Genomic DNA, 26,442 nt, shown 5'->3' on the forward strand with positions numbered 1-26,442 from the left:
ATTCCACGTACCACCCTGTAAGGGGTGTTAACCACCTAACCGCACAACCACCACACGGCGGTTGCCGCGAATTTTGAAAAATTCTGCCGGACGTCAGAGACTATAGCTATATATATATAACTGCCAGGTAAGTATTCATAAAACTTTGTTTTATCATAAAAACTCCATTTTCAAGTTTAATGATGAGCAGACGTACCTTGCTGGTTGAAAAGCGTTGCAACTTGGTAACTTCTCAAAACAACAAGAAAAAGATCACAGAACCCTGAAAAGGCCCTGCATTTAGTACATAAACAAATCTTAATATGTACTTTTTTAAAGTAAAAGACTTAATTCATTTAATGATGAATATTCACATACTCTCTAAAATGAGAATAGTGCTGTTACTGGAAAATTGCAGCACTGTTGAAAAGAAGAAAAGGTGTCTTATAAAATTAATGCCATTGAGGCAGCCATGGTCTTCAATCAAGCATGCATAAAAGAGGGCCTCCTACTGAAATAATAATAATAATAATAATAGTAATATAATAATTAATAATAATAACAATAATAAAAATTTCAAATTTTGCAGCAGTTCCAACCAGTCAACAGAACTGGGTTAGCATGGCTTATAGGAGCTTTAGATCCAGTTGTCAATAAAGGTGAATGATCCATAAGTTTAGGTTTTCCAAAAGAAAACCAAAATACCAGTTTTAAACAGACAATAAGGTTAGACAAGCAATGTGCATCGGCACATATATAATTGCAGTGTAAGCAGTCATACCAGTTGACAACATGGGAGGTACTAGAAAGTATGCTATTATAGCCAGAGTAAATACGGAAGGGGAAGCTGTCGTACTATGCACCGTTTCAGATTTAACAGGTTTCCTATGATCTGTCTAGATGGACTATAATCATTCATGTTTTCACATCCCTACAATATAACAGGCCAAAGGAATTTTCACCCTTTTTGTCTTACTTGTACTGACAAATCCCTAGTTTCTAATAAAATTTTTGTGTAAGTAAATATTCTTTGTTTACCCAGTCACATAATTTTCCTACCTATGTAAATTCTACATTGTCAATTACCCAATTAGCAAAATACCTCCAATTTATTCATTATTTTGGCTCCAGTATTTAACTTGCCTTTAACTTGTTCTTGGTTTTTAATCTGTACCATACATTTTGTGTTCATTACATTGATTTTGGTCATTTTCTTCATTAGCCCTATTCACCTCTTCACCATCAACTAAATCTTTTCTCATCATTAATTCCCAACAGGGGGACAGAGCTTAGTAAATCACTATATTGCATATATAAATTATCTTTAATGGAAATATGCTCGACTGACAGAATTGGTATAGTGGTTCTGAGCCTTGGCAGACCCGTACACCATCAGTGGATACTGGGTGGCAATTACCAGAACCTCAATAATTTTTCATTGCCCATTCCCAGGTTCGATCAGAATTTTACCCCTACTAAAGGATGAAGGTTTATATATGCATAAGAACAAATAAATTAACAGTAATTCTGTCAACATTCAGCCATACACCCAACATTAAGAAAGTTTTGTTAATCCTGTATCTAATAATTTCTAGACTTGTTCTATTGTAAGACTGTCTAAACATTAGCAACTATAATATCTAAAACTTTAAATATCATAAATAATATAAAGTAGGGTGAGATTATGAATGAAAAAAACAGAACACCAATATTTCAACAAACAAATCTAACTATAATGATCATACCTCCATCTTTCACAGGCTCATTTCCTTGGCGTACAATATCAAGCGAAGCGGTATCAATGCTGGGCCAAATACTACAAATGACTTCTTCAGAAACTTGCTCTAGTAGTCTGGCATCTGCCATCATTTTATCTTTAAGAACATAAGGGAAAATAAGCTCCAATTTCTTCTTGGTCAATGCTACAGTATGACCATGGGCAATAACTTCCAGAAATGTATTGATGGCTTTATAGTCAGGTGTTTCCCCTTTCAACTCTGGTCTGTATTTAGACCAAAGATGATGTAGATTTCCATTTTCCGGTGACATACCATTTGGATAAAAGATCTTTATTATATCCTGGAAATATACATTGGTTAAGAAAATAAAATTTCATATTCAACTAAAAACTTAACAGTTTTTTCTCCGACACAAACTACAGTGCATCAAAAATCTTTGAAACAGCAACTTTCATTTTAAAACCCACAAAGATATGCATCCTTCCCACTAGCTGATGACAACTCTAAGAAGAGAACACATGTAAGTTAACTGAAAGAATTTAAAAGTTACTCTTTACCGTTACTTTAAGATCAAAATTGCTAACCTGAAGTGATTTATGGGCTTAACATGCCTTTAAATATAGAGTTTTTATGATAAAACAAAGTTTTATGAATACTTACCTGGCAGTTATATATATATATAGCTGATATCTCTAAAATCGGCAGAATTTTTCAAAACGAGGCAACCGCCTTGTGGTGGTTGGGAGGTAGGTGGTCACACCCGTCACAGGGTGGTACAAGGAACCATTCCCGTGTCCAAGACTTCAGTTCATCTATGCCCGACCTGTCTCCTGAGGGGAGGTGGGTGGGCCTTCGAATATATATATAACTGCCAGGTAAGTATTCATAAAACTTTGTTTTATCATAAAAACTCCATTTTTATGAATAGTACTTACCTGGCAGTTATATATATATAGCTGATTCACACATTTGGAGGAGGGAAACAGACAGTAAACATCGTTGGGGAAACAACAAGAGTTGTAGGAGATAAAAACACCTTGATTCCTTGCCTGCTAAGGTAGCTGATTTCAAAGGTACAGCCTCTAGAGTGGCTTTCCCTTAGGAGTGTTTAACCAGGAGTAAGCCTGCAATGCTGGAAAAAAACTCAATCGAGTCTGTCAAAGGGATAAGACCAACAACTTGACTAGACTTCCGAAACTACCTTCGCCCCATATAATAAAAACTGCAACCTTACTAAAACTAACCACCTAACCCTGCATCATAGACATAAACTATCTATCTAGACTGAGGGAACCGTACCACAAGACGAAGTCCTCAGACTATCATAAAAACACAAACCCTCATACGTGCATATAAACTAAGGTTGAGTGGGGTTATTAACTCCTTTGCCTAATACAGAAACCGCAGCTATGTATGGGCCCAAGGTATAGCACTTGCCAAAGTCTACTCTTACCTCTCTAAGTTAATGAGAAGCGAAGACAGAGTTGCTCCTCCAGAAAATTGCATCCATGAATAGCCTAACAAACATATATTCCTGATATGCCAGAGAGGTAGCAATGGCCCTCACTTCGTGAGCCCGTAATTTCAACAGGGCGAAGTGTTCCTCCTCACACAAGAGGTGAGCTTCCCTAATTTTTTCCCTCAGGAAAAAGGACAAAGCATTCTTAGACAGGGGTTTTTGGTGGATCTTTCACTGAACACCATAACAAGTTGGATGCACAGCTCACGTTCATAGTGTGAGCCAAAAAAAGCTTTGAGGGACCTAACTGGGCAGAGGAGTCTTTCCTTCTCTTGACCCACCAGGTTCGTAAGGTTAATGACATCAAACATCGTAGGACAGGGTACGAAGGGTTCTCGCTCTTTACGAGAAAGAGGAACCTTAAGGCACAAACTGCCCTACCCTAATTGAAGCTCACCCTCTTCTCAATCGCCTGGACTTCGCTGACCTTTTGGCATTCGCTAGAGTCATAAGGAAGAGGGTTTTCTTCGTTACAACTCGAAGAGAGGCTAGCGAGATAGGTTCAAATTTCTTGGAGCACAGAAACTTAAACACCACATCCAGGTTTAAGAGTACCTATTACGTCGTCTGAAAAGACCCAATGAGGTCCTGCAAATCTTATTTTGGGACAACTCTAGGCCTCTATGCCTAAAGATGGCAGAGAGCATAGTGCTGTATCCATTGATGGTAGATACAGCCAGCTTAAGCATCCTGTCTGAGGTACAAGAAGTAGTCTGCAATCTGGCTCAGAGAGGTAGTGGTTGAGGAAAACTTGTGCTGCCTGCACCAAGCTCTAAAGGTCTCCCACTTAGATTGGTAGACTCTTTGTGAAGAGATCCTCCTTGCTCTGGCGATAGCTTTCGTCGCTTGTGCCGAAAAGCCTCGAGATCTGACAAGCTTCTAGTCAGTCTGAAGGAAGTCAGTTTGAGAGCAAGGGGGGTTTTATGATACCTCTCGAAGTGGGGCTGTTGAAGATGATCTGGACTTGCCGAAGTCTTCTTGAGAAGTCCATCAACATGCCCATCACTTCCGAAAACCCCTTGCAGTCCAGAATGGAGCCCCTAGGATCATTCGCCCCGAATCGAGGAGCGCGAATTTCCTGAAGACCAGATTGATGATCTCGAACGGGGCAACGCAAACATGTCCACCCCCGTCCAATCCATCAAGAAGGAGTCCACTGCTACAGCCTCCTCGTACGGGACTAGGGAGCAGCAGTAGGGGATCCTCTTCTTCCAGTTGGAGGCAAAAAGGTCTGTTACAGGTCTGCCCCACAACATCCAGAGACTGACATACTTGTGGGTTGAGAGACCATTTTGAGGGAAAAACAAGTCTCTTCCTGCTGAGCATGTTTGCCCCGATGTTTCTTGCCCTCGAACAAACCTCCTTTCTAGATCCAAGAGATCAGAACGAAGGCATCCTTGATCTCGACATACGATTCGACTAGTGTCATCACGAAGTCCCAGATTCTCATGTTCAAAGTCATGCCTCATGCTAGAACTTCGACGTCGAGCGTCCTGAAAGACGAGGCGCCGATCGTCCTTAAGACGTGGCGCCGAAAGTCCTGAAAGACGTGGAGCCTGTAAGACGTGGAGCCGAGAGGTAAACAGAGCGAGACGCTGAACGTTCTAAAAGACGTGGTGCTGAGCGTCCTGGTGTCAGAAGAGAGACTTCTTGTTGACAGGAAGACCTAATTATTTGATAGGCTCAACGTTATCTAAAAATCAAGATACAGGGACGCTCTGATTTCACTTGAGTGCAGTATTCTGCTACATTAAGCAAAAGTAACGTGAACATTAGAGGGGCGGAGCTGAGACCAAAACACACGGCCCGAAACTGACCCATTCTACACCCGTTCTTTCTTGTAAACAAACCTCAAATAAAGTTTGATTGCATAGCCTACCACTTAGACTCCTCTCTAGAACTGGGAGAGAGAATCGTAGCTAAAAACTAAAGGAGGTTTCCCTATAAAAGGAAAAAGTAATCCTCCTTCAGAAGAAGTACTGACCAAAGGTCTGCTCCCCTCTTCTCCAAAGATTTTGATGTCTCCATGGAGAACTTTGACTTCTAAACGAAGGCGTAAAGAGCATTTACGTCCAGGACCAGACAAGAGACTCCCTCTCCCAAAAGAGAGACATTGAAGTTGCAAAGTCGGTTAGGCAGTAAAGTCTTATCGGAGTAACTAACAAATAAGGATTCACTAGGAAAAAGATTTTGCATCCATCCTTAGTAAAAACACGGACCGAAGGTCTGCTCCTCTCCTCTCCCAGGCTCGCCAGAAGAAGCTAAGACTGGCTCCTACTGTTGTTAGTTCGGTTAGAGAAAAAAGCATGCAGAAAATTTCTTGCTGATTAAGACACCAAAACCTGTCTTTGACCAACCCTTGAGGGAGAGGAGAGAAAGAAAAAAGGAGAAGTACGAACCTTAATTATGACCTCTGATTTCAAAATTATCCAGCCTCATTGCCTGTATTCCTTAAGAGACTCGGCAATCCACCAAGGGGGCCGTAAAAAAAAATCTCTGTGGGGCTGCCACAAGGTCTTCGACCTAACCGTGGCTAGACCTCCACCCTTGCTATCCTGGCCTATCTGATCAGGAAGCCGGCATTATAGGTTTCTGTTTTAAGAAATGAAAATTAATATATTCTTAAAGCTCCATTCATGACCACGTGAAAACTCAGAGGGTGGGGAACATGGAGCAACAGAACTTAGGATCCTCTCCTTCTGTTAACCTCATTTGTAAGCATTGATATTATCAGCGAATATCTATGACTTATAGTATTGCCATTAAAAACAAAAGTGATGCAATGCGAAACTCTAAAAGCAGTGAAAGAATCTTAACGTCCAACGCTCTTTGGTTTCCCATGGCAAGGGCGAGCATTCTTGGGAACGTTAACAGGAACGCTCGCGAGGGCGTTTGCTCGTGAGCTAACGCCTCTCGTTTCCTTTCGCCGATCGACGTTCCTTCTCCCATGGGCCGGGGAGCTTGGAAGAGGTGTAAGGCTAGGAAAAACGACGTCCACAGTGCTGAATGAATCCAATGCCTAATTTAGCACTGAAACTTGCACTATCAAACTCTTACACAAAAGACCATAATTAGTCCTGCCCGTTGTGAGAGAACTTATTCTTCTGCCACGGGCTTGAATGAGAAAGCAATATCGTCTCTAGTACTTGCTATATAAACTGTAACAAAATATTTTTATAAAATATTAAACTTTTTTCATAATAAAATAAACTTTCAAACATACTTACTCGGCGGTCACAAAAAGAAAAACCACCGGGCAAGAGTTGAGATTAAAAATAAATGTTGAACACACTCACCCGGTAGTTACATATAACCACCGGTAAAATTAAATGTCATAAATACCCACCCGGTAGTTTACAAACAAACGCCGGGAAAGTTATACGTTAAAGATTAAAATGAACAGAAAAAGGGAAAACAAATATAATCCACAATTAATTCAAAGGGCTTTCAAAAACAAGCAAGTTGTAATGATAAAAAGAACAGATATAGCAATAACGTATCTATATATATAAATGTAAACAATAGGAACATATAAATGAAAATACTACTAAAACTAGAATTCCCATATCGTTGTTGTTGGAGAATTATAGCCAACACTTAAATTCCCATATCGAAAAGAACGCTACCAAGGCATGTTGGGACTGCATCGATAGTAACGAGTAACAGCGTAAATTAACCATACGCTAGTTCTATTTAATTTATGAAATTAGATCGATGATTTAAAGAACGAATACTAAATGGACAAATATTTCTTTAAAAATTTACATTAAAAGTTAAAAAACTTATATAAGTGGAATTCCTCCCATTCTTTACATAAAACAAATAAAGAGAATTTCCAAGACATACAATGAAGATTACGTCACACGACTGTGACGTCATAGAGTTGCCGGAATGTATTTCCGTCATCAGGATTAAAAACTTTGCACCTAAAATATAGTGCACAAACAAAACCTCTGCATACAAACTGTGAGGATCAACCGACACTTTCGGTAACCTCACCTTGCATACATCACTCGCACAAACACGAAAATTAAGTTATCACTCATGATAAACAAAGTAAATAATAATAACAAAACACGATTGCCAAATCCCTAAATCAGTGTACTTCACCAAACGAAGTCCAAAAAAGCGAAGAAGGGAAAATGATTCGAAAAACTCTCAATGGTGGACCGACGATGTTTTCGATCCAGCCGGCAGAGATGAACTGAAGTCTTGGACACGGGAATGGTTCCTTGTACCACCCTGTGACGGGTGTGACCACCTACCTCCCAACCACCACAAGGCGGTTGCCTCGTTTTGAAAAATTCTGCCAATTTTAGAGATATCAGCTATATATATATAACTGCCAGGTAAGTACTATTCATAAAACTTTAGTTTTTAAAAGTACAGCACAAGAAAAATATTTTATTTTTTCAAAAAAACAATTCTCACTACACCAAAATCCCTTTTCAATACAAACTCATTTCTTTACTTTACAAAAAACCATTCACGTGAATCTCTAAACACTTCAATGCATTGGTAGGTCGTAGATTGGCAAAGGCACCAGCCACCTTTTGAGATAATACTGCTAGTGTGCTATTGGGTCCTTTGACTGGCCAGATACTGTAGTAGTATATTGTATTTCTCTCAGATTACGGCTCATTTTTCCTTTGCCTACACATACGCCTATTAATCTGGCTTATTCTTTACACATTCTCCTCTGTTCTCATAAACCTGACAACACTAAGATAACAAAAAAAAAATCATCACTCTAAAGGCTAACTAACACACTGTAATTGTTCAGTAGCTACTTTTCCCCTTGGTAAGGGTATAAGAGACTCTTGTGTTGTAAGAAACTCTTCTAGAAGGAGGACACTTCAAAATCAAACCATCATTCTCTAGTCTTGAGTAGTGCCATAGTCTGTACCAGGTTCTTCCACTGTCTTGGGTTACAGTTCTCTTGCTTCAGGGCACTGTATTCTATCTGTTTCCTTATTTCCTTTCTTCACTGGGCTATTCTCCATATTGGAGTCCTTGGGCTTGAAGCATCCTACTTTTCCAATTAAGGTTGTAGCGTAGCTAGTAACAATAATAATAATTAGGAAAAATTAACATTAAGGTAGATTACTACATACAGTCCCTTAGAACTCCAGTATTTAATTAAATCATTTCTATGATTGATACAACAATAGCAAAGCTGTGGTCTGAAGGGCAGTAAGCTAAAGCAATAGATTTGTATTGATTTTTTTAATAAATTATATTTGTCCTCACAAATCCAATATGTGAAAGAAGCACATACCTGATGATGCTCTAATATTTTGGAGACCTGAAAGAACAAGGGACTTCTTGGGTAAAGAGTTATAAAGAAACTCAAGGCTCTAAGGAGAACAAGGATTTATTGGAAAAACTGTCTTCAAGTGCTTAGCATATCGCACTGCTCCTCTTTTTTCTTATGGGTACTTCCGGCACCCACTTGGAATAATGGTCGACTAACATAAGACACCCAATAAAACCAGTACTGGTTGCTTGGAGACTTACAAGATCCCTAGCAACCAACTCAAAAGGAGAAGAGGTCACTCTTTTTAAGGTTGGTGGAACAACAGCCTCCTTTGAGACCTTACAGGTTTGACATTTCCAAAACATTAAGCACATAGCCTTCATTACACTAATCTAGGATTTATGCTAAACGATTTGCTGGAAAAGAGTAGTATCTTCCTATGCCCCAGTGAGCAATTTGCAAGTGTGTGTCTGCAACTAGGTCTATCAGGACATTGAAGGTAACTACAGGTAGTATAGAACAATACTGGATCTATTCAACTAGCAGACCCTGGTGCACCTCCAGGACAAACATCTATATGGTTGATAGGAGCATGAAGAGATGCAGGAAATCCAGAGTAGATCATCTTAATAATACAGTAAATGGATTCTGTCAATGAACTCCCTGGAACCTAGCTACCTGAACAAAGGACAGGAGAGCACTCCCTGAGAACACTCCATGGTCAGGTCAGGGTCAGTCAACTTCATGACTGTGGTTTCAGCAGGCAGCAGTGAGGCTGAGAATACCTTGGGAGACAACTGAAAAAGAACAATGAGGTTATGCTAGCCTTATCATAGTTACAGATGTCCCACAGATAATCTTACTTCGTATTTCATAACTAACAGTAATGATTCGAATTTAATTAGGAATTAATTAGGGAATGTATCAGACTCATGCTTGGAACGGTAATTAACAAAGACCTACTGTACCTAGAACAGAAAGACATGTATGAGAGCTAATAACACCAATCGAGCCGGTGAACAACCATACGATCGAATAAAACACTTGACTGCTCAACTGCTGCTGCTTCATTTAGCATGTTTAATAAAAATTAATTGACTATAAGAAGAGAAAACCTGAAATCAGGGACTTAATTTAATGCTTCAGTTCTCAAGAAAATATGAGGCTAGAAGTATCAGTGGGTAGCAAATGACAGGTTGCAAATGGAGGTTGAGGATTTGTTGTGGTGTCGGGACACTGGCAGTCAAATTTCAGTTACTACGGTGCTGTGGTGAGTTCAAATGAGCCTGAACTCATGGGTCTCCCTTATACATACTGAGTCTGTGCTTTTCATGTTAATACACTGGCCCTCACCATCTGCGGTAAAGACAACAAAGGGAAGTTGCAACGAGACTCGTTTTGTACCCGAGGGTACGGCGGCTAGGAGTAGGAACTGCAAGCAATCATCTAACTCTTTCGTTACCAAGCTCCGAATTGCTTTGCTCCGAAGAAAAAGGGTGGGCATGGACGAATAAAATTCCCATGGGAGGAATCCCCCAAAGGTGAAAGCCCCACAGGTGAAGGCAGTCTCTCCTGTGGACAGGAAAGGCAACCAACCTTTGTTGCCGCTGTCATCAATTCTTGATTGCTGGACAGTGGCTGGTGGAGGGACTCTCCTTCGGAAGGGAAAGTTGTTCACCACCTGGTGGAGGTTAATTCTCCCTCGGAAGGGAAAATTATCCAACACCTGGAGGCAGACCTCCAGGCAGCACTCTCTGCTCTCTGTCAACAGGCTTTGTTCAAGTTGAAGGTCGGCATCGAGTGTTGCCAGTGAAACGTAGCAGAAGCTCTTTTCTGGGTTCATCCAGAAGAGGTTACCCGACAAGCCACTATGAGGAATCCTTGTCAGCAACTGCTCCCACCTGCCCTCCAAAGCAAAGAGAACGTTGGGGCGAACAGAAGCCGAGGCCAAAATAGTTGAGCAGGTGCAAGACTCTCTGAGTAGAAGACCTTCAGAGCCTCGAAGGTAAAAATCAACCCCTAAGGAGGATGTCTGCTCCTTTCGCATGCCCAACTGTAAGACCTCTTGCTACCTTGCTTTGCATGGAAAACTTGTGAGCCCCAAGGAAGAAAAAGGACTTTTTATTAAGCTTTAGGCCAGTTACTTTTAATCGTAAACTGGTTAAAACTTTTTGGCGATAGAGAAACACTACATTTTTACTCTACTGAGCCAAATTAAAAGTGATGGGGTGGCTAGCCTACCCAGCTACTACCCCCTACTAACTAGTGGAGGGTAGTTACACCTTGCAAAAGCTTTAATGGCTTGTTAAAGCTTCACCAAAAAAAATAATCCCATGTAAAGCGTGAAAGGTTTGTATGTTGCACTTGAACAAATTAGATTTAATCTTAAAAAACTAATTTTCATTTTAACATAACCTACATCATAAGATCACTAATGCATATATTAATGGAAGAAAACAAGCCTCCATATTAAACTGGCACAAATAATTGGGGAAAAATTAAAATTTTAAACCATAAGTTGCATCTCAAATTAACAGATTCCAGGATTAATAGGCAACTGTTGCTTTAGTATGAAGTAAGGTTCTCCCAAAATAGATTGTCAGACAATTATTCCAATAAGGACACAATTAAAACCACATTTCAATATGAATACTATCCTAGTCACACAAAATTAAAGAATTTAAGGTTTAAATAAATTATAAAAGAGCACATACACAAAAAACAGTTGTCTGTAGAAAGTATTCACATTTTTACATCCCAAAAGAAACACATAAAGGTAAGTAAAGAAATAAGAAAATACAAACAAAAACAAGGATTGCTGTGGCCTGATTGGTAACGTCTCTGCCAGGTGTTTGCCAGTCGGGAGTTCGAGTCCCGCTCAGACTCGTTAGTGCCATTAGTGTCTGCAACCTTACCATCCTTGTGAGCTAAGGTTGAGGGGTTTGGGGAGCCTATAGGTCTATCTGCTAAGTCATCAGCAGCCACTGCCTGGCCCCCTGGTCCTAGCTTGGGTGGAGAGGAGGCTTGGGCGCTGATCATATAATATATGGTCACTCTCTAGGGCATTGTCCTGATTGCTAGGGCAATGTCACTGTCCCTTGCCTCTGCCATTCATGAGCGACCTTTAAACCCTAAACTCTATAGTAAATTATTTACTTTTTTAATCAGAAAGAAACCTACACCAAATCAAAAGGAAAATGGAGAGAGAGAGAGAGAGAGAGAGAGAGAGAGAGAGAGAGAGAGAGAGAGAGAGAGAGACTCTCTCTACATATTTTTTTTATTTGATGTAGGTTTCTTTCTGGTTAAAAAGTAAATATTTTGTTTCTGTTTGTATGTTCTTATTTCTTTACTTACCTATAGGCTGTTTCTTTTCAAATATAAACATGTGAATACTTACAACATAAAACTACTTTTCTGTTTATGTGCTCTTTTATAAATGTATTTAACCATTAAAATCTTTAATTTTCTTAATTTTCTGTGCTTCGGTTGAGAGAGAGAGAGAGAGAGAGAGAGAGAGAGAGAGAGAGAGAGAGAGAGAGAGAGAGAGAGAGAGAGAGAGAGAGAGTTTCCCACAATGTTTTGAGTAACATAGAAGATTAGACACTATTACTCCTAGTTACGAATCAAAAGAATTTGGAGGACAAACCACTAGAATATTCGCATTCTTAGCTCATCATATGTAGGAAATATTCTTTTTGTGTGACTTTCAGTTTAGAAATAAGAAAGTTAAAATCTACAAGAAATTTTCTTATAATTTATTTTCTTTATTAATAAATAGCAAGCTCTTTAAACATATAAACTAAACACATCAAAAATACTAAACAAGGTAATATTTTTTTCATTTGCACAGAAAATTCAATGCATAAATACTTCTGGGTGTTTGCATGTGGAAGGGCAGTCTGTATTTTGGCTGCAGAAGTATGAATGATAACATCTGGCTTTTGAAGGATTTCATTTTTTTATGGTTGTTTTATTTGCTAAGTTAGTAGTCAAAATTTTTCATTTAATCCTTTATGTCTAAGTATGACAAACTATTTTTTTCCCTCTCTTTGATATGTCTTTTGTTAAGAAGTTCTTTGACTTGGAAAACATTAAAAAGCTTGATCACAAATTTTGTATCGTACAAATTTGATGTATTTTACAAATCTTGTAAGGCATGACTATTCAGCTACATTATGATTGTGATTACAAAGGATACAATTTTGGATGCCATTAATTTTGCATATAAATCTCTGATACTTCTAAGTACAAAACAAAATACAGTGAACCCTCATTTATCGCGGTAGATAGGTTCCAGACGCGGCCGCGATAGGTGAAAATCCGCGAAGTAGTGACACCATATTTACCTATTTATTCAACATGTATATTCAGACTTTTAAAACCTTCCCTTGTATGTAGTACTGTTAACAAACTACCCTTTAATGTACAGAACACTTAATGCATGTACTACAGTACCCTAAACTAAAACAGGCACAAATATTAAAGGCAATTTTATATCACGCGTTTCCTAAACACGCTAAAAAGCACGTTAAAAAATGGCAACCAATGTTTTGTATACATTTATCTATGATCATAATGAAGAAACAAACTGGAGGTAGAGCTTTGCTTATTACCCAGACATATTTCCCATACTATTCCCTTAGAACTACATCACATCTTCCTACTTTAGATATAGATATATATATATATATATATATATATATATATATATATATATATATATATATATGTATACACACATACATACCTACATATATACATACATACATATATACATAAATACATGCATACATACATACATATATATATATATATATATATATATATATATATATGTTACTGTATATATATGGGTTATGGAAAAAATCCGTGAAGTGGTGAATCCGCGATGGTCGAACCGCGAAGTAGCGAGGGTTCACTGTATAAGATAGAACGTTAATTACTGGATAAAGAATTCTTCTATGAGATATAGGTGTTGACTATGGGTTTCATGTGGGCTATACCATTGAGTGTTAGTTATTCACTAGATGTTGCTACTTATTGGGAAACCAGAAGCACAATCTACTTGTTAGGTTGAGGAACTAATGAACTCTTACAGGCCTCAAAGGCAAATGCTTTCAATGATATTGTATTTTTAAATATAGGAAGCGTTCACCAAACATTCTTGTAATTATAAGCCAAGGATGTATTTCCCCTCCTTTGACAGACATTTTTGCAAGAGGGCAAAATGTGAGCATGGTACATTAAATGAAATCACTCCAACTAAACTTTATTCAAAACTAAAGTACGGGTCTTTCATCATTTCCTTATATGTCTGCCAACAATTTGGTCAGGGATTTTAAGGTTCATGATAAATACAGTTTATACTGGCATTACAGTAAATTAAAATTTTTCAAGGAACCTAAGGGAGTGAAGATTCCTTGAGATAATCTTTCTCAACAAGTAGACCTCACAGATTATAATACTTAAGCCATTGAAAACCCCTTTTTGCATTCTAGACTAAAAGGTTACCTGAGCAATTAGTATTTGCCGGCCAAAATCCGTGACACAGGGTTCCAGGCCGTCAAGTCTGTCCACTTTCTCGGAGAAGCACGACATAACATCCTTTGCTCCAATCATTCTCTCAACAGAGGCAGGTGTCCCAAACACACACAGAGGTACAGGTTCTCCATTATATGCCATATACTGCTTCAGATTTTTAAGAACTGCAGCCACGCTGCCATGGTCAGTTGGGGATTTAAAATTAGTTCCTAAATCCACCTGGAAAGGAAGTAAAGACCATTTTGGGATTATGTTCTACATCTCATTAGTTAGGGATTTAAAATCAGATATAAAATCCACCTGGAATGGAAGTGAAAACCCTTTTAAGATTATGTTCTACATTTTGGTAAGTTGGAGATTTAAAACTAAATCCTGAATCCACCTGGAAAGGAAGACTGTATAAGAATTATGTTCAACATCTACACATTGATCAAAATCAAAGTCATCTTATTTTGTGAACCCCTTCTACTACTCATGTATTTTGTATGTAAAGCTTCAACCTACATAGACAAAACAATGAACCTTTAACAAATATACAGATTTAGACAAGAAAGATATCTCGCAACTATTCAAAGGAGGTATAAATCGTTGAGAGAGAGAGAGAGAGAGAGAGAGAGAGAGAGAGAGGAGAGAGAGAGAGAATGTTGCTGTTATGTAGTTACTATTACTTTGTTTCTTTTGGTGCAAATATTTTTGTTAGCAGTAGTGTGAACAGAAGATAATGTTTAAACTTTAGGAATGAATGAAAAGGACAAAGTAATTTCAAATAAACAAGAAATTAACACAATGGAAAAACAAGATATGATGGTGGTCATACTATTTTGTACAGTGCTACATATGTTTTATCTTAGATGCTTGTATATTGTATGCCAAAACTACCATTCAGCTGATGGAATGTAATGCCTGTAATGCCAAGGGTTTTCAGGCATTGCTTCCTTGCAAAAATGGATTTGCTGCAGCATATGCGTGGCACATATACTAATAACTATTTCATATATCTAATTACTGTACCACTTTTCAAGGAAACATAAATAGATAAGTTTTAAATTAAATAAGATTTTTTTCAGCCATAGCCTACCAGTGACTCTATTGACATACGACTAGGAAATTTTGCACTTAAGATGTTGCCTTTAAGAGTAACTTGTTTATTGACAAATTTGCTCACTAAACGGATTTTGAAAAAAGCAAAAAATCTATTTTTGGGTGATATGGCCATGTCGTCCTGTTGGAAGGTTCCTTTAGGCAGCTTTCTCAGGGATATTTGGCTACAGTGATACTCCCAGAGAATTAACCACAGGTTTCCAGAATTCTAACTCCTGACGTGAGTATCCTTAATATGTTATTTTCATTATAAAATAAACTTTTGAACATACTTACCTGGTAGTTATATATATAGCTTATGTCCCTGACGTCACGGCAGAAAATTCAAAACTCGCGCCAATCGCCGATTGGATAGCCAGGTGTACCACCTGTGCGCCCCTAGTGAGGTACCTTGGAACCATTCCATGAATCCTCATATCTTCCATGCCTCTAGTCTCTAGAGGGGAGGAGGGTGGGAATTTAATTATATATAACTACCAGGTAAGTATGTTCAAAAATTTATTTTATAATGAAAATAACATTTTAAAACATAAGACTTACCTGGTAGTTATATATATAGCTGATTAACACCTTTGGTGGAGGGTTAGAGACAGGCAACATAATTGGAATCCTGCTTAAGAGTTAATATAAAACAAGCTTAAGGGTTCGTACCTGATAAGGAAGCGGACTTCAATGATTCTCTGACAATATGTCCGCTTTCCTTATGAGATCCAGTGATCCTCTCAGGGGGCTGTCAAACCAGTGTACAAACCTTTATGTGACAGAGCCTCCTCTAATACCCAGTTCCAGGCGCTCTCAAGGAACAAAATTTACCACCTGACCAAATCAATGATTGCGGAAGACAGTCGCAATCTCCACAAGACAACCATAAAAACCAAATTAAAAGTTCCAAGAGAAGAAAAGGTATTAGGATTATGGGATTGTAGTGGTGGATCCTTCCACCACTACTGCACTCGCTGCTACGAACGGTCCCAGAGTGTAACAGTCCTCATAGAGAGTCGTGACACTTTTCAAATAGTGTGAAGCGAACACAGATTTAAGGCCACTGAGGTTGCTACAGCTCTAACTTCGTGAGTCTTGACCTTTAAAAGTCTAAAGTCTGTCTCACTGCAATGTGCATGAGCCTCTCTTATTAAAAGTCTGATGAAAAATGACAGGGCATTCTTTAACATATGCAAGGAGGGCTTCTTGACCGAGCACCACAGGGCTTCCGACTTGCCTCGCAGCTCCTTCGTTCTGTCCAGGTAGAACTTTAGGGCTCTTACTGGTCATAGAACTCGCTCTAACTCTTCGCCAATCACATCCGAAAGATTCGGAATCTCAAAAGCCTTAGGCCAAGGTTGAGAAGGGCGTTCATTCTTGGCGAGAAAGCCCAACTGCAAAGAGCAGACAGCTTTGTTATCTCGAAAACTCACGTTTTTACTAAACGCATGTATTTCACTAACTCTCTTGGCTGTTGCCAGCCTAACCAAGAAAAGGGTTTTCATCGTGAGGTCCTTAAGAGACATAGAGGGCAAGGGCTCAAACCTGTCACTCATAAAGAACTTCAGGACTATATCCAGATTCCTAGCTGGTGAATCCTGGTGACGTTGCTTTGATGTATCAAAAGATTTAAGAAGTTCCTGTATGTCCTTATTATTCGAAAGGTCCAAGTCTCTGTGCCTGAATACAGTTGCCAACATACTCCTGTATCCCTTGATGGTGGATGAAGAAAAATTGCGCTTCCTTCGCAGGAATAAAAGGAAGTCGGCAATCTGAGTTACAGAGGTACTGAATGAGGAAACAGAATTGACTCTGCACCATTCTCTAAAAACCTCCCACTTGGATTGATACACCCTGATGGTCGAAGATCTTCTTGCTCTTGCAATAGCTCTAGCTGCCTCCTTCGAAAAGCCTCTAGCTCTTGTGATTTTTTCGATAGTCTGAAGGCAGTTAGCTGAAGATTTTGGAGACTTTGATGGTGCCTTTCCAAGTGGGGTTGTTTGAGTAAATCTACTCTTAATGGAAGGCTTCTTGGAGTGTCCACCATCCATTCCAGTACCTCTGTGAACCATTCTCTTGAGGGCCAAAAGGGGGCTACTGGAGTCATTCTGGTCCCTTCGCTTGACACAAACTTTTGTAACACCTTGTAAAGGATCTTGAAAGGTGGAAAAACGTACACATCTAGATTGGACCAATCTAGCAGGAATGCGTCCGTGTGTACTGCCTCGAGATCTGGCACTGGGGAGCAATACATCTCTAGCCTCTTTGTCTTTGAGGTCGCAAAAAAGTCTATGCAAGGGCGACCCCAAAGTCGCCACAGACTCTTGCAAACTTCTAGATGTAGTGTCCACTCTGTGGGTAGAACTTGACCTCTCCTGCTGAGGCTGTCTGCCATCACGTTCTTCTCCCCTTGGATGAACCTTGTAATCAGAACTACATTTCTTTCCTATGCCCAGATGAGGAGATTCCTCGCCGTCTCAAAGGGAAATCGAGTGTGTTCCCCTTTGCTTGGCAATGTAAGCCAATGCTGTGGTGTTGTCGGCATTGACCTGCACCACCTTGTTCAGAACTGACCCTTCGAAGCTTCTTAGGGCCAACAGGACTGCTAATAATTCCTTTTGGTTTATGTGGAAGTTCTTTCGAACCTCTGTCCACAACCCCGAAACTTCCAACTTGCCCAGTGTTACTCCCCACCCCGAGTCCGAGGCGTCAGAACACAACAAAAGGTCTGGGTTCTTCTGTTCTAAGGGGTAACCTTCTTGAAACTTGACTGGGTCGTTCCACCACTAAAGGCAACTTCTTATGGACTCCGTGACTGGGATACACATCGTCTCTAAATCCTTCTTCCTGTTACAGTGATAATTAAGGTGGAATTGGAGAGGTCGAAGATTCAGTCTTCCTAGAGGGACAAACTGTTCCAACGAGGAGAGGGTTCCCAACAGGCTCATCTACTTCCTCGCAGAAAACTTCTGCTCTTTTAGAAACGATTGCACTTCAAGATGGCTTGTTCCGTCCTTAACGGAGACGGAAAAGCCCGAAAAACTCGACTCCAAATCACCATCCCCAAATAGAGTATCTCTTGTGATGGTGTCAGATGAGATTTGTCCTTGTTGACAAGAAGACCCAATTCTTTTGTCAAATTCAATGTTATCTGAAGATCCTTCAGGCAGTGATCGTAAGAGCGAGCTCTGAGAAGCCAATCGTCTAGGTACAGGGAGACTCTGATGCCTCTTGAGTGGAGAATCCTTGCTACATTGAGCATAAGTTTCGTAAAAATATGAGGGGCGGTGTTGAGGCCAAAACACAGGGCCCGAAACTGAAAAACTTCCCTCTTGAATACGAACCTCAGATAATGCTTGAAGCTCAGATGAATGGGGGACGTGAATAAGCATCCTGGAGGTCTAATGAGACCATCCAGTCGCCTTTTCTTACTGCTGCAAGAACTGACTAAAGTCTCCATCGAGAACTTTGCCTTTTGGACAAAAGTGTTGAGAACACTTACGTCCAGGACTGGACGCCATCCCCCCGAGTTCTTGGGAACCAGGAACAGGCATCCTCTCTATGGCCCCTTTCTCCAACAAGAGAGACACTTGAAGATGTAAAGCTTGCCTCTTTAACTCCTCTCTGTACCTGGGAGAGAGATCTACTGGGGTTAAAACCAAAGGAGGTTTCCCTATAAAAGGGATCTTATGACCCTCCTTTAGAAGTTGAACTGACCAAAGGTCTGCTCCCCTCATCTCCCACGCCTGACAGAAGTTGTGTAGCCTGGCTCCTACTGCCTGGAGGCGAAAGCATCAGACTCTGCTTTGCCCTGTCCTAATACCTTTCTTCTTTGCTCTCCTTCCATCGGGCCTAGAGCTACCCCTGCTGGAAGTCTTTCCTCGAAAGGGCTGAGAAAACTTAGGGAAAGGTACCGTATATTTCCACGTATAAGGCGACCTTCGTATAAGACGAGGTACAAAATTTGAGCAAATTTTTATGAATTTATCTCATATTGGTAGTATAAGACGACTGCTGAATCATAAAACCATCTGTGTATAGCCTAGGCTAGCTTTTGCAACACCAGATATCTAATGAAATATAGGTTATGTAAGGTTGATGATATTACTTACTGTATCCGTATAAATTAAAAGTAAATGAAATAACAAAACAAATCCTTTATTGTTTTCCTAGAACACACGTCACCTAGCCTGCGTTGTTTTGTTTACGCTCATCAACTGCTCACGTACGAAATGCCCGTTTCTCCTCTTTCTTCTTTTTCTTTTATGTTCTTTGCGAGTTTGTTATAAAAGCATAGGATAATGTAAAGGTGGAAAGTGTCATAAAATAATTTTAAAAATACGGGATCTCAAATGACATGGATGGCAGTGAAGACGATTTATTGTACGAATGTGACGACGAAGCCAAAGTCGACTCACCGGAACCGGACTGGAATCCTTACGATGATGGCGTATATGATAAATCTCGTGATAAGTTCGAACAGCTTTTCGAAGCAGACAGTGATAACTGTGAGGAGTTTTAGTGGTGTTAGATTTATACATGTCGCAGGTTTGATGTTTAATATTGATTGGAAATAGTTTTACAAATTTTTAGGTTTTAAATGCAATACGGTTATGTACTGTAATTTTTATTGAGAAATAAAGATTGTACCATTTGTAAAAAAAAAAAATTTTAGTTACAGCTAAAAATAATAATTTTGAAACAAATAAATATGATATCCTATGTTATTACTATCGTAATTAACACTAGCATTAAAATTACTGAAAGGTTAGCGAGAGAAAAAGTTGCTAACAACGCAACCAATACTCAATGTTTACATTTTCTCAGCTGTGTGCGAATGGTTAAAAGTTGGAATTATTCCTCGAATTTATCATTTATCCCATTTTTGTAGATATGCCAATAATATATACAGTAAAAATGGTTTTATTACTTTCATTATACATTTATATATTAATGTAAATCATTTCATGTGTGTCGATGGTTATCGCACCTCAACCTAGGCTAGCCTACTGATAAACCAGACATAGAATTCAAGGTGTGATTTTTATAACGGTAGTATAAGACGACCCCCCCATTTTTAATGGTTAAATTTTGGAATATAGGGTCGTCTTATACGCGGAAATATACGGTATCTCATCTTTAGGCTTGCGGCTAGAAAAGGAAGATGGTAAGACCTTTCTTGCCGTCTTTGAGACTAGATCTTGGGTGGCTTTCCGAGTCAATGCTAAAGAAATCTCTCTAATTAGATCTTGCGGAAACAGAGAGGAAGACAGCGGAGCATAAAGCAATTCGGACTTCTGAAAGGGAGTAACCCCCAGAGACAGAAACGAACACATCTGGGCTCTCTTCTTAAGTATGCCTGCTGTGAAAATCGCTGCCAACTCATTCGATCCGTCTCGTAATGACTTATCCATAAAGGACATGATATGGATTAAACTAGAAGAGTCACCTTCTTTAAGAGCAGCAACCTTCTTGCCCAAGGCTCCCAGAGTCCAATCGAGGAAATTAAAAACCTTGAAGGCTCTAAAGACGCCTTTGAGCAGATGGTCTAACACTGAAGTAGACCAGAGAATCTTGGTCTTCCTCATGGCCGATCGACGGGGAGCGTCTATAAGACTTGAGAAATCTCCCTGGGCAGAGGCAGGAACTCCCAAACCGAGAACTTCTCCCGTATCATACCACATACTGGATCTAGATGCTAATCTAGTTGGAGGGAACGCGAAGGCTGCTTTCCCTTGGTCCTTTTTGGACTCCATCCACTTCCCCATCATCTTAAGAGCTATTTTTGACAATCGAGACAGAACCATTCTGGTAAACAGAGACTTCTTCGCCGTTTTTCCAAGCGTGAATTCAGATGGAGGTGAACGTGGAGCAACGGGAACAAAAGACTCTGGGAACTCATCGTTGAAGACTTTCATGAGTTTCTTAAAGTCCACTGAAGGACGAAACGACTTAGAGTCTTCTCCTTCTGAAAACTCTTCAAAAAGTTCGACAGGAGAAAGGTGATCATCAACTTCTTCCTCTGACAAAGTCCCTTGACGCTCTGTGAAATGCTCGCGATCCTCGCGATCAGAGCTAAAGAGTTCTTGATCTCGCCTCTTGATTAGATTAAGATCATCCTGAAGTCCTAAACTCGCCTCCTGAAAATCATTAGTTCCTTCTTGACTTTCATGTAAGGAAGCTCGACGCTCAGTGTCACGCACGGCATCGTGTCCTGCTTGGCGCTCTACGCCGCATCCTGGAGGACGCTCGACCTCGCGTCTCGGACGTTCGACGTCACGACTAGTAGGACGCTCAACGTCACGCTTTGCTGGACGATCTAGCACACGTCCTGTAGTACGATCAACGCTACATAAAGAAGGACGCTCGACGCCTCACTCTGGAGGACGCTCGACATCGCGTCTTGCTGGACGTTCGAAAGCACTTTCTGTAGGACGTTCACCATCACTTCTAATAGGACGTTCGGCGCCTCGCTTTGTAGGATGCTCGACTTCACGAATGGCTGGACGTTCAACGTCACCTGCCGCTGGACGTTCAAGAACACGCCCTGTAGGACGTTTAACGTCACATTTATCAGGACGCTCTGCGCTTCGTGCTGTTGAACGCTCGACGCGTCTGGTCACTTGGTCACTTGACACTCACTGTCACGACTGGCTGTTTGACGCCTGGCGTCACGTTTGCCTTCGGGTTCAAGATTATTCCCACTTTCCTTATGAGGAACAGTTTTAGGACATTTAACAGGGGAGACGTCCAAACATTCGTCTTCAAATGTCTCACGACTCACCGCCTTGCGCCGCTTAGTGTCCAGAAAGGAAGCTTCCTGACGTCCAGAACCTAGACACACTACCCTTTTACTGTCCGTAGCTTGGTGGCTTTGCATAAATGACGAAAGTCTTTGCTGCATCTCTTGCAGCATATCAAGATTCGGGTCAACTTGTGATACAGGTGACGGCACGTAAATCACAGGTTCGCTCTCCACGCCGCACATAGAATGCTCAGAGCGTCCAGAGGGCAATAACCAATCTGATGGTAGAGGAGGAGCATGAACCGAGGTCATGCCCGGTTCAGACAACTGCCCAACAACTGGACGATTCTTTACAGAATCCAACGTCCTAGCAGGACGTTTGGCAGACGAGCTCTCTTCGGTGGAAGGAAAACGCTCTGGACTGCTCCAATGGCTACAACCAGGAACTTACGGTGTAATGGTAGGACGCTGGTTGATATTATCCAATTTCCTCTTAAGAGGTCTGGACGCTTGACGCCAGCCTCTTTTAGGAACCGCGTCATCCGAGGATGAAGAAAACACCTTAACCTCACCTTTCCTATGATCAGGGTGAACGTCCTGGGAAACGTCAACAGGAACGCTCGAGGGGACGTCTGCTCGGGAGCTAAAGCCCCGCGTTTCCTTTCGTCGGACGTCTGCTCGGGAGCTAAAGCCCCGCGTTTCCTTTCGTCGTTCGACATTCCTTCTCCCAGGGGTTGGGGAGCTTGGAAGAGGTCTAAGACTAGCAGAACGACAAGCCCGAGCAGGCGCACCCTCCACTGCACTAAACACGTTCACTGCACTTCTAGCACTGTCACTTTTTAGCTGCTTCACGTCGGACATTAATTGCGTCCTGTCCGCAGCGATATACTCAACCTTCGCGCCCAACACTTGAATCGCCAACATCATATCTTTAAGCGCAAGCTCATTAGCAGTAACCGTAGTGGGATCATAAACTACCACTAGAGGGGAAGGAATAGGTTCGTTGAAATGGGAAGAGGAAAAGTCTCTGGAAGAGCGAGAAGAACTATGCCTCAACTTATCTCTTTCTAATTTAGGAGTATAGCGATCAAACTCCAGCCACTCTTGCTCAGATAATAGAACGCATTCGTCACACCTATTATCCAACTCACATACCTTACCTCTGCATTTAACGCAGAGCGAATGTGGATCAATTCAGGCCTTAGCCAAACGGGTCTTACACCCACTCACACACACTCTAAAAGTTAAGGGGGGGGGGTGGCCATTTTGAAAAATTTGTAAGAGAGATCAACAAGCAAGGGTCAAAATATCAAAATCCAAACATAAATCAAGAGTATCCAATAGCAAATCCAAACAACCAAGAGTCAAAACCAAATTATTGTACATCACCAAAAAAACAACAATAATATCAGGTAATTAGCGAGGAGAATATCCAACGATGTTACCGCTAGCGGCGGCAGGGAAGATATGAGGATTCATGGAATGGTTCCAAGGTACCTCGCTAGGGGCGCACAGGTGGTACACCTGGCTATCCAATCGGCGATTGGCGCGAGTTTTGAATTTTCTGCCGTGACGTCAGGGACGTAAGCTATATATAACTACCAGGTAAGTCTTATGTTTAAAAATAACTTTTAAGGATATTGCATAATATCAGGGGACGTATTTCTTGATACGACACATGGCAATCTTCACCCCAAACAGAGTTTTCGCTTTGAGGGGGAAGAGTGGCGAAATTGAAGATGAGCCGTTATCAAGGTAACCCAGTGGATCCCCTCCCCGTACGACCCCGGCGAACTATTCCTTGTTGCAATTAAGCATGGATAGCCGCAGATAGAGTAGTTTCGGGTGAGGACTTTGTTACATACAGTACATGTATACTCATTTTTAGAAAGGAATGAGGGTACATCAGGACGACATGGCCATATCACCCAAAAATAGATTTTTCGCTTTGCTCAAAATCCGTTTTTTGGGCTCAGCCATATTGTCCTGATGGAAGTTTATCAGAGAATTACTTGAAAGTACTATATCTGTGGGTTTGTATAAGTGCCTTTACTTTGAATGAGTTCCTTATATGGTCTCCTAGACCTTTATATATGACATCACAAATTTTTAGTAATTTGTATTTTTCCTAACAGTACTTACCTCGAACTACCTTCTTAGGAGGATCTGGGATCTCCTCATTTACCGACCAAGAATTTTGCGTAGTTCCCCTTCTCTCCGTTACTTTGTCGGGGCACTCTGGGGCGGAAGGATACTCGCCCTAGGGCGACCCGGGGTCAGCACATGAGGCTGCGCTTGTTAGATTGTCAGTAAGCGTATGTTAAGTCCTCCTCGAACTCCTGTAAGATACCCGGGGTAGGATGGGTGGGCCATAACCCGAAAGTAGTTCGAGGTAAGTACTGTTAGGAAAAATATGAATTACTGTACTAAAAATTTGTGATTTGTTCCAACACGGAATACTTACCTCGAACTACTTTCTTAGGAGACTTATACCTTAGGAGGAGGGAGTGGCTTACAGTTCGGAATATTTGAAACTTCCAGGGGCACACGACCTAGATAGGAGGCTAGGTCTAGATTGCCCAGGGAGAGGTAGGAGCCAGGGAGAGGTAGGAGAGCAGGGGAAAGCACGCAAAAGTCTACCTTATGTACAACTCACCTTTAATTATAATCCAGACATTGTGTGCCTCGTCCCACTCTCACATGGAAGGAGGATAGGGAAAAGGATGGGATACAGGAAAAAGGGGGTAGGAAGGAAGGGGGATAGTAAGGAGGAACCTATGTCGCTTACAATTACTTCCCACGGGCTATCCGGGCCCCAAACCACTAAACTTGCTGCATAGCTGAAATGACCGGCCCAATGGAGAAGGCATCCAGGGACTTTCGGGTACAATTCTTCAGGTAATGGGCTGTAAAGGTGGACTGTCTGGCCTAAGTGCCAGCCCGTATGATCTGGCCCACTGCCGTTAGTGTCAAAGGCCAAGGATGTGCTAAGGCCCCTAATATCATGGGGTCTCGGGGTCCCAGGGACCATGGAGCCATCACTCTCTTAAGCCCTTTTTATAACCTCTTGGAGCCAGAAGGATATAATATTTTTGGAAACTGCCTTCTTGACTGGACCTGTGGAAACGGACAAACTCTCGATGGCTGGTCTGAGTTTGGATGTCCTAATGAGGTATTTCATGATAGTCCTTAACGGACACAACCGTAGGTCTTCTGGGTTGTCCGAGCGCGGAATCGCTGGGATGGAGAATTCCTCGAACCTAGGGTCCGCAATTGCAGGGTTCTGGGTCTTTGCCACAAATTCTGGCAAGAACTTAAACGACATGTCCTTCCAACCTTTCGAGTGTGAGACCTCGAAGGACAAGCCGTGGAGCTTGCTCACCCGTTTGGCCGAGGCAAGGCCCAACAAGAAGACCGCTTTGAGGGTGAGGTCCTTGTCAAGAATGACTTTAAGCAGTTCGAAGGGGGGCCTAGAGAGAGCCCTGAGGACCTTGGCCACATCCTACTGGGGGACCCTCGAGGAGCGGGAGTCACAAGACTGTTCAAAACTTCTGATCAGCACGGAGATATGGCGGGAAGTCCCCAGGTTGATGCCCTTGAGTTGGAAAACCTGACCTAGCGTCGCATGGACTCCTTTGATGGCTGGGATGGAGACTCCCCGGTCGTCCCTCAAGTGGACTAGAAAGTCTGCGTCTATGGGCCGCAGATTCTGAGTGGCACACCATTTAACAAACGTTGCCCATTTTGCCTGGTAAACAATGCACGAGGGTTTTCGGAGATATCCCGACATCCTGTCAGCAGTCTTGTCCGAGAAGCCTACCCTCCTTAGCAGCCGCTTGATAACCTCCACGCGTGTAGCCTCAGGCCCTGGGGGTTTTCGTGTAGCCTTCGGAAGTGAGGCTGACTTAGCAGGTCTTCTCTTGCCGGCAGGGGCCACAGCGGAAGAGTGGCCAGGTCCTCAAGATCTGTGAACCACTCCCTCTCCGGCCACCAGGGCGCTACCAAAGTCATCTTTGTGGACTTGGATTGTCTCAGCCTATTGAGAACCTGCCTGATGATCCCGAAGGGGGGAAAGACGTAGACGTCGAGGCCGTCCCACGAGTGCTGGAAGGCGTCCTCGAACGCTGCTGTCGTGTCTGGCACCAGGGAGCAGAATACGGGGAGCTGTGTGTTGAGTCTTGTGGCGAACAGGTCTATCACCGGGGAGCCCCAACGCCGGAGAACTTCCTGTGCCACCTGGGGATGAAGAGACCATTCTGACCCTACCACCTGACCTGTCCTGCTGAGTCCGTCTGCCAGGACGTTCCTCTTTCCCGGAATGAACCTGGCTGTTAACAGAGTGTGGCTCATTTCGGACCATTCCAGGATCTGAGCCGTGAGGTCGCAAAGTTCCCTTGACCTTAAGCCTCCCTGCTTTTTGATGTACGCCACCACCGTGGCGTTGTCGCACATAAGTGCTACCGAGTTCCCCCGGAGGAGACGGGCGAATTCTGCCAGGGCTTTCTGTACTGCCATGAGCTCTAGAAAGTTGATGTGCCGGGTCTTTTCCTCCGCTGACCATTTCCTCTCTGCTGTTTCC

The 26,442-nt window shown here is 41.6% G+C and overlaps 1 protein-coding gene across 1 annotated transcript in view; it reads right to left on the bottom strand.

Moving 5' to 3' along the window:
- LOC137625964 (uncharacterized) overlaps positions 1-26,442 on the bottom strand; it is a 365,639-nt gene that overhangs the window by 108,266 nt on the left and 230,931 nt on the right. The window contains exons 9-10 of the mRNA XM_068357031.1: positions 14,006-14,254; positions 1,725-2,058 (exon numbers count right to left, since the gene is read on the bottom strand). Coding sequence (XP_068213132.1) covers positions 1,725-2,058; positions 14,006-14,254 — 583 coding nt within the window. The remainder of the gene's footprint in view (positions 1-1,724; positions 2,059-14,005; positions 14,255-26,442) is intronic.

Source organism: Palaemon carinicauda, chromosome 33 (assembly GCF_036898095.1).
Source record: "Palaemon carinicauda isolate YSFRI2023 chromosome 33, ASM3689809v2, whole genome shotgun sequence".
Lineage (NCBI taxonomy): Eukaryota > Metazoa > Arthropoda > Malacostraca > Decapoda > Palaemonidae > Palaemon > Palaemon carinicauda.